The sequence below is a fragment of the Ascaphus truei genome, unplaced genomic scaffold (assembly GCF_040206685.1).
Source record: "Ascaphus truei isolate aAscTru1 unplaced genomic scaffold, aAscTru1.hap1 HAP1_SCAFFOLD_3651, whole genome shotgun sequence".
In the NCBI taxonomy this organism is placed as follows: domain Eukaryota; kingdom Metazoa; phylum Chordata; class Amphibia; order Anura; family Ascaphidae; genus Ascaphus; species Ascaphus truei.
Window position 1 is genome coordinate 2,302 of NW_027456674.1, and position 9,732 is coordinate 12,033.

The window sequence follows — 9,732 nt, forward strand, 5'->3', positions numbered from 1 at the left end:
CATCCAATCACCTTCTTATCATTAATACGGGCTAGCCATCCAATCACCTCCTTATCATTAATACGGACTCGCCATCCAATCACCTTCTTATCAATAATACGGACTCGCCATCCAATCACCTTCTTATCATTAATACTGGCTCGCCATCCAATCACCTTCTTATCAATAATACGGGCTCGCCATCCAATCACCTTCTTATCATTAATACGGGCTCGCCATCCAATCACCTTCTTATCAATAATACGGACTCGCCATCCAATCACCTTCTTATCATTAATACGGGCTCGCCATCCAATCACCTTCTTATCAATAATACGGGCTCGCCATCCAATCACCTTCTTATCATTAATACGGGCTCGCCATCCAATCACCTTCTTATCATTAATACGGACTCGCCATCCAATCACCTTCTTATCATTAATACGGACTCGCATCCAATCACCTTCTTATCATTAATACGGACTCGCCATCCCATCACCTTCTTATCATTAATACGGACTCGCCATCCAATCACCTTCTTATCATTAATACGGATTCGCCATCCAATCACCTTCTTATTAATACGGGCTTGCCATCCAATCACCTTCTTATCATTAATACGGGCTAGCCATCCAATCACCTTCTTATCATTAATACGGGCTCGCCATCCAATCACCTTCTTATCATTAATACAGACTCGCCATCCAATCACCTTCTTATCATTAATACGGGCTAGCCATCCAATCACCTTCTTATCATTAATACGGACTCGCCATCCAATCACCTTCTTATCATTAATACGGGCTCGCCATCCAATCACCTTCTTATCAATAATACGGACTCGCCATCCAATCACCTTCTTATCATTAATACGGGCTCGCCATCCAATCACCTTCTTATCAATAATACGGGCTCGCCATCCAATCACCTTCTTATCATTAATACGGGCTCGCCATCCAATCACCTTCTTATCAATAATACGGACTCACCATCCAATCACCTTCTTATCAATAATACGGACTCACCATCCAATCACCTTCTTATCATTAATACGGGCTCGCCATCCAATCACCTTCTTATCATTAATACGGATTCACCATCCAGTCACCTTCTTATCATTAATACGGACTCGCCATCCAGTCACCTTCTTATCATTAATACGGGCTCGCCATCCAATCACCTTCTTATCATTAATACAGACTCGCCATCCAGTCACCTTCTTATCATTAATACGGACTCGCCATCCAGTCACCTTCTTATCATTAATACGGACTCGCCATCCAATCACCTTCTTATCATTAATACAGACTCGCCATCCAGTCACCTTCTTATCATTAATACGGGCTCGCCATCCAATCACCTTCTTATCATTAATACGGACTCGCCATCCAATCACCTTCTTATCATTAATACAGACTCGCCATCCAATCACCTTCTTATCATTAATACGGGCTAGCCATCCAATCACCTCCTTATCATTAATACGGACTCGCCATCCAATCACCTTCTTATCATTAATACAGACTCGCCATCCAGTCACCTTCTTATCATTAATACGGGCTCGCCATCCAATCACCTTCTTATCATTAATACAGACTCGCCATCCAATCACCTTCTTATCATTAATACGGGCTAGCCATCCAATCACCTTCTTATCATTAATACGGACTCGCCATCCAATCACCTTCTTATCATTAATACGGACTCGCCATCCAGTCACCTTCTTATCATTAATACGCCGCCGCTGTAATACAAAATTGCAGATGTTATCAGCGGGGCTCTATTGACTTCTATGGGGGTTAACCATGAAATTGATAGAGAGATAGTGCCAATCGGGGCAGCCTCGCACAGAAAATCCCACTGACATGGATGTATTCTATGGATTATACATTCTATCTGAATACATTAATGGATAGAGTGCAGTGCCTCTTACTGTAGGTCACAACTATGATATACTAATGATATACCCGTATACCCTATACCCAATACCCAATATGGCGCCCACGTTTTCCCGCGGGCCGTCCACCTCACACCTTCGCACACCACGTGATCCCAGCTCCCGTCGCATTGTGCACCTGCGGACACCACGTGACGCCACGAGCTTCCCGCCCATTGCCGGCTTCTCACGCCTAGAGGTGGTGGTGGGGTGGGGGACTCTTTCGTGTTCCCGCCCTGGATGACGTCACCACCTCCCACTGCTTTGCATCGTGGCGTCTATATTGGTCGCATCACCTCCAAGTTCCAACTGTCACACAGGGGGGGAGGGGGGCTCGTGTCCCTCCGTGTCTCCTGATTGGCTGCCTTCTGATAACGCCACGGGTTGGATCGGCCGCTGATTGGTCGGTTGGCCATGTCAGTCAGAGCTGGAGAGGCGGTATGTGAATGGACAGGGACACACCGGGCGAGACACGCACCTCACACGGCTGTCACCACCATCCCTCCGCGAGGTATGTGAGGGGAGAGCAGGCAGCAGCAGGGTACCACACACACTCACACAGACACACACACACACGGACACACACACACACACACACACGGCTGTCACCACCATCCCTCCGCGAGGTATGTGAGGGGAGAGCAGGCAGCAGCACGGTACCACACACACACACACACACACACACACACACACACACACACACACACACACACACACACACACACACACACACATATATCTATAGTATTATATACACATGGGAATGCGCAGCCCTAACCCGATATACTGTGTATATATATACACACACACTGTCACACACACACTGTCACACACACACACACACACACACACACACACACACACACACACACACACACACACACACACACACACACACACACACACACCCCCACACACACCCACCCCATACAGGATGTCCAGAAACCCCGTTATAAATTATTAAGGCTTATAATAGGGTGTATAATGTATGGACACCCTGTGTGTATATGTGTATATATACATATATATCAGTGTCACAATAAGGATATATATATATATATACACACACACACACACATAGTTATAATAATAACTATAATATAATAATGATTCACGTTTCAATGCATAGGGGTGTTATTTTCTGATGCTGTTGTGCAAGCACACAATAACTCCTCTTATATAGACACCTCACATTTATAACCAAACGTGTGTGATACTATCTATCTATCTATCTATCTATCTATCTATCTATCTATCTATCTATCTATCTATCTATCTATCTATCTATTATACACACATTCTGATTCATTTACTTACACAGGCATAACATACACAGTGTACATAATTGAAAATACACTATATATATTTATATATATAGCAACTGTTATGCTTTACTGTGCTTTACTGTGGAGGGTTTTTGTCACTTTTTTTACCCACCATAACCTTAATAGTATATGTGTGTGTGTGTGTCTGTGTGTCTGTGTGTCTGTGTGTGTCTGTGTGTGTGTGTGTGTGTGTGTGTGTGTGTGTGTGTGTGTGTTTTTGTCTTCCAATGCTCACTGTTACATTGAATGTGTTCTTGGCCTCTAACACTGAAGGGGAATGTATGACTGTATGGATGAAGCGAGTGCACACACATACAGTGGGTGCACGTGTACATGTACATGCACACATACATGCAGCAGATACACACATACATGCAGCAGGTGCACACACACATACATGCAGCAGGTGCACACACACATACATGCAGCAGATACACACATACATGCAGCAGGTGCACACACACATACATGCAGCAGGTGCACACACACATACATGCAGCAGGTGCACACATACATACATGCAGCAGGTGCACACACACATACATGCAGCAGCAGCAGCAGCAGCAGGTTCTGGTCTCACAGTAGCATGTGCTGAGCTGTGTCAGGGGGAAGGCCAGGGACACCCCATCACTAGGAGTGGTTCCTGTGAGACTGATCCTTTGTTCACAAGCTGCATCCTCCTCACTAGTTATATTACAATGTGGGATTGCCACAATACTGTGTTAATATAGGCATACAGTATTGGATTATTCTTATCAGCGTTATTGGGATTTATTACTATCATAATATGTAAATATTGCAGTATCATATTGCTAATATATACATCACAGTGGGTTATTTCCAGTTCCATTGTGGCATACTTTGACTTTTACTATCATTAGATACAATTGTCCTTATTATATTTAGTTCAATGTACTAATTGTACAAGTATTCTTATGAAAATGTATATTATAATCATTGTAGTGCATTAGTACTTTAATCATCACTTATTATTGTAATTATCGGTCTTCATGATGTATTATTAAAACCATAATGTATTAATGGTTCTAATTACCATACACGTGAAGATAATCTATATTGATAAGCATAGTTTATTACTGTAGGTAGTGGTAGTATTTAGTATTAATTTAATCCTAATATCAATGTTTATTTTACTTTTGCTCCGTACAGCTTTCTTTGTTCAGTAAGGCCCCCTCTCTCTCTTGTAGAAAACCAGGGCGGAATATATCAGCCCCATATAAGCATTTTTTACTGGGGTCATCTAACGTCATTAGTGTAATTTACTGTTCTAAAATGAAATAACCCATCTCCAAATATACCACAGTAGCATTGTAATGCAGATATTGAAACAGAAGGGTGTGACATGAGGATTAGGGAGTTATCGGCATTTTAGGGAATATAGGTGAAATAAAAATGGTCATGGGAAATGCAAAATAATATATGTAGAATAAGGTATAGAGCCATGTGTCTGGTGGTGCATAATAATGTCTGTGTTAAAGTATGGGGGGCAGAATAGTCAATACGGTTTTAAGAAGCGCAGAATAAAGTTTATGGGGTACACAAAAACATCATGGTGATGTTATTAGGGATAACTTTTGATGTGACGGTGAGCATGATCAAATGTAAAGGATTTTATAACGTGAAAAATGCAGTATTATGGGTGAATAAAAGGAGTTTTTCTTTGCATGGTGCACAATATCCTACTCGCTCCCTATACACAGAGCTGGGGCTTTGCACATCGCTCTCCAATGGGGATTAGACTTCTTCTTGTATTATTATAACATTTAAATATAATAACTACAAATTAATGGGTGCATTATACATTCTCCACATCCACCTGGCACGGTTTTCCTTCGATTTAGGATGTAAAGTCAGCGCATTAGTGATTGAAGCGCCATCATTTTCCAGTACTGAATGGTAAGGTTTCAGCCCATTTCTTTGCTGTGGTTTAGTTTTACAGTTATGCAGGATGGACGTGCAGAATCTGTGTATAACATATTCCCCCGGGTTATTCTTCATGGATAGAACTGCAAAAATTGTGAAGATGCAGCCGGCATAGTCTGGCACCAGCCACGCCTCTGCTGCACTGCATGTGTGTGTCAGGGAAGTCTGTGTGTGTCAGGGAAAGGAAGTCTGTGTGTGTGTGCGTGTCAGGGAAGTCTCCGTGTGTGTGTGTGTGTGTCAGGAAAGTCTCTGTGTATATGTCAGGGAAGTCAGTGTGTGCGCGTGTGTGTGTGTCAGGGAAGTCTGTGTGTGTGTGTGGTCTGTGTGAGTGTGTGTGTGTCAGGAAAGTGTCTGTGTATGTATATCAGGGAAGTCTCTGTGTGTGTGTGTGTGTGTGTGTCAGGGAAGTCTGTGTATATGTGTATGTCAGGGAAGTCTGTGTGTCTCAGGGAAGCCTCTGTGTGTGTGTGTGTGTGTGTGTGTGTGTAGTGTGTGTGAAGTGTGTGTGAAGTGTGTGTGTGTGTCAGGGAAGTGTGTGTGTGTGTGTGTGTGTCAGAGAAGCCTCTGTGTGTGTGTGTGTGTGTGTGTCAGGGAAGTCTGTGTGTATGTCAGGGAAGTCTGTGTGTGTGTCAGGGAAGCCTGTGTGTGTGTGTGTCAGGGAAGTGTCTGTGTATGTGTGTGTGTGTCAGGGAAGTCTGTGTGTGTGTGTGTCAGGGAAGCCTTTGTGTTTGTGTGCGTGTGCGTGTGTGTCAGGAAAGTCTGTGTGTATAGGTCAGGGAAGTCTGTGTGTGTGTGTGTGTGTGTGTCTCAGGGAAGCCTCTATGTGTGTGTGTGTGTGTGTGTGTGTGTGTGTGTGTGTGTGTGTCAGGGAAGTCTGTGTGTATGTCAGGGAAGTCTGTGTGTGTGTCAGGGAAGCCTGTGTGTGTATGTGTGTGTGTGTGTGTGTCAGGGAAGTGTGTGTGTGTGTGTGTTTGTGTGTGTCAGGGAAGTCTGTGTGTGCGTGTGTCAGGGAAGTATCTCTGTGTGTGTGTCAGGGAAGTCTGTGTGTGTGTTTGTGTGTGTCAGGGATGTCTGTGTGTGTGTAGCAGGGAAGTCTCTGTGTGTGTGTGTCAGGGAAGCCTGTGTGTGTGTGTGTGTGTGTGTGTGGGAAATCTTTGTGTGTGTGTACGTGTCAGGGAAGTCTCTGTGTCTGTCTGTGTTTGCGTGTGTCTGGGAAGTCTCTATGTTTGTGTTTGTCTGTGTGTGTCAGGGATGTCTGTGTGTGTATCTGGGTAGTCCCTCTCTGTTTGTGTTTGTCTGTGTGTGTGTCAGGGAAGTCTGTGTGTGAGGTTATTAGCGGTCATACACCTGCCACTGTTGCTAGCTTTGTCTCTATCTCTTCTGCACCAAGAAGCATGGTTTTGTATGTACAGTATTGTCTTTCAAGGATAAAAGGAGGGAACAAAATGGTACAAAAGGCTTCTTAGCCTTGGAAAAATGTCTAGAAACAGGCCAACACCGACAAGGCTATTATTATACTATTGGTGAATGTAAAGATATATCTTGTAAATTGAAAAACTAGAAGCATTCCCTAATATCTTATGCACTGTTACCCGATGCACCGAACAGCTTTGTAGAAATGTAGCATTTCCTGTATAATGTAACATAACACTGTGTTGTGACTAGCCTACTGTTGATATTGAGAGGTGTTCCATGTGTGCAAAACAAATATATTGTATTTTAAAATATACAGTGAGTCACAGATACAGAGATCCAAGTTCAAACCTTTTCAAGCCTTTCACTATTACTATTACTATTTATTTTAAGCAATGAAATGACAAACACCGACCAGTGTGTTTAGCAGAAAAACAAGCTCATCTGAAATATGCTCAGTCCTTTTCCATGTGTATTTCAAGCAGCACTGTGCTCTGGTCTCCATTTTATTTACTTTAATATATCTCTTCTTGTCCTTTCCAACGCTGTTTTTATTTTTAAAACCTGATGCTTTGTACAGGAGATAAAAGCATAAGTGCCCAGGAGGTTAAAATGAAGCTTTCCACAGAGCCAATTGCCGTCTAAAAAGTATCACGATAACCTCTGAAACGAAAGATTGAGAGTTAAAAAAAATTATCTTTTTTTTAATACTCGAATAATAATAATAATAATAATAAAAATATAGAACATGTTCAAGGGACCAAGATCGCTGCTTAAAAAAAAAACCCTAAAAGGAGTACTACTGCAGCCCTGTGTTCTGTGCCCACTTCCTGGTCTTATTACAGGCAGCTAGGATCCTCCTCACTTTACATTTGCTGGTTACACTGCATGTGGGAGCTCTGGCACCCTTCCTCTAATTACCACCTTAAAACACTCAAAATGGAGATGTACATAATGCAGTATCACATCATAATTAGAGGCCTCCGCCCAATTAGGGAGATAAATAGCAATATTTTCCGGGTATCTCTGGCACTAAAGGATCCATTGCCTGGTTTGTCAACACACTTATGCCTTTATGGTACTCTGTGTTGTGACTCAGAGGTAAGAGATGGCGACTCCCTTGTACGTGAGGAGCATATAAAGATATATCAGTTGTATATGTACATTTGCTTACCATTTAAAAAAGTGTAGTATCCTGTCTGAGGTTCTCTAATGCAATGTTATTTTTTTTAATTATTATTTGTTTGTATCCATATTTTTCTCATATTTAAGTCGTAGCGGGGAATATTTTGCTTTGTATACATAGTCTGCTGCGTCTATGATTTACTAAATGTGATGTTCTTGTTTATAAAGAGTTAATGAAGCCAATCTGATCTTGTCTATCTTCCACTCAATATCTTGTCACAGTGCGTAACACAGTGGAAAATTGGAAATCCGCCATACGATTTACCACAAGAAAGATAGAAAAGTGAAAGACAAGCTCTGCCCAATTTTCTGAGATGCCAAAGCATATAAATGTAGAAAGTTCCTTGAATTCCAAGCAGGAGCTTCTTTGCTTCAGTGAATCCTCTCGAAGTGTCAATGAATATGGTTTGGACACCTCTTGCTCAGCAGAACAGGCTGACATACCGTTGTGCAAAAGTGCCTTCTGTTCAACTGCTGGCAGTTCACCAGACTCATGTACTGAACCTCTCTACAATGAGACAACCACCAAGAAAAAACATTATGACAGTGACGACCCCTGTGAAATTAAATTTGTACAGTCGGAAGGGGAAAACCTATGTGGTTGGGGTGCCGTCACACCCTCTTTCCTACAGATGTTCAACACACCCAAAGGTGTGTTATTCTTCCTCTGTGTTGCTTCCTTCCTGCAAGGGATGGTAGTGAACGGTTTCATAAATACAGTGATCACCTCAATAGAACGGAGATTTGACCTTCACAGTTACCATAGTGGACTAATTGCAAGCTCCTATGATATAGCAGCTTGCGTGTGTTTGATGTTTGTCAGCTATTTCGGGGGCAATGGCCACAAACCTCGCTGGTTAGGCTGGGGAGTCTTGGTTATGGGCATCGGCTCGTTAGTGTTTGCATTGCCACACTTTACCTCTAGTGCATACGAAGGCAACTTTTCAGAAGATACAGGAATGTGCCCTTCCAATCAGACTTACCAGTTTACAAAAAGTGCCTCAAGCCTTTCCAATTACAGATATGTTTTCATGCTAGGCCAGTTTCTTCACGGCATAGGGGCGACTCCACTCTATACCCTCGGAGTTACTTACTTAGATGAAAATGTTAAATCAAGCAACTCCCCTGTCTACGTTGGTAAGTAAAGCATTATTATTTCAGAGACACTATAAATATGTGTTGTGGATTTTATGACCAAGTCAAATGATTCTTAATTGTTACTTCTGCATAATACCTACCGTTAACACACATGAATTGTGGTTAATTACAGTTTTGTAGAAAGCAGAGAATCATGTACACGTTTCATGAAGTTTGCATGCTGTGTTAGGGTTCTAAAATACTGAACTAAACCGGGGATTCTCTAACCCAGTGGTGTTCAACTCCAGTCCTCGGGACACCTCCAACAGGTCAGGGTTTCGAGTTGAGCACCCCTGCTCTATCCTTTCCTCATCACGGCCCGTTTCAGTTGATCTCATTGAGTGCAGAATTGAGCTGTCTAAATGGAATTGTAAAGGTTTTGTGGACAAATTCTAAAATCTAGGGCCATATTTAATAAGCGGTGCTACGCTTACAGTCCATTCAAGTCGTTGCACAATGGAGCCCGTTGAAAATGTCCAAATGGCAGTGAAAATAAGACTTTTGACCCCTTTAGTGGTGGATGGTCTAAAAGTGCATTTTTCAGCACTGTGTTTGCAGGCACTGTAGATATTCTAAATCATTACTTTCTCAGTTTCCAACACAAAAATAAAGAACAACTTGTGTCAGGGAATACATGCAGGCTATGGCAGCAGATTTCTAGCCTCCATTGTGCATTTAAGGGCTTTACTTCCTGAAGCAGTACTTCTGTAGAAAATAACTAAAATTGTTGCCTTGGTACAAATAAAGGAATGCTATTGTATGGAGTGTGGGTGTGCTAAAATGCACACCTACTCTCCAAATACCAGTAAATAC

The 9,732-nt window shown here is 42.3% G+C and overlaps 1 protein-coding gene across 3 annotated transcripts; it reads left to right on the forward strand.

Annotated features, from left to right (window-relative positions):
• The first annotated feature begins 2,213 nt into the window (after positions 1–2,213).
• LOC142483760 (solute carrier organic anion transporter family member 4A1-like) lies at positions 2,214–8,942 on the forward strand. 3 transcript variants are annotated; one of them, XM_075583745.1, is made up of 3 exons: positions 2,510–2,541; positions 5,103–5,157; positions 8,005–8,942. In XM_075583745.1, exon 3 carries the CDS (start codon positions 8,097–8,099, stop codon positions 8,925–8,927), a length of 831 nt encoding a protein of 276 aa, XP_075439860.1. In that variant the 5' UTR covers positions 2,510–2,541; positions 5,103–5,157; positions 8,005–8,096; the 3' UTR covers positions 8,928–8,942. The 3 variants fall into 3 exon arrangements, with proteins under 3 accessions (XP_075439858.1, XP_075439859.1, XP_075439860.1); XM_075583743.1 differs by lacking the exons at positions 2,510–2,541; positions 5,103–5,157 and adding an exon at positions 2,214–2,426; XM_075583744.1 differs by lacking the exon at positions 5,103–5,157 and having other exon boundaries at positions 2,446–2,541.
• Positions 8,943–9,732: the final 790 nt, after the last annotated feature.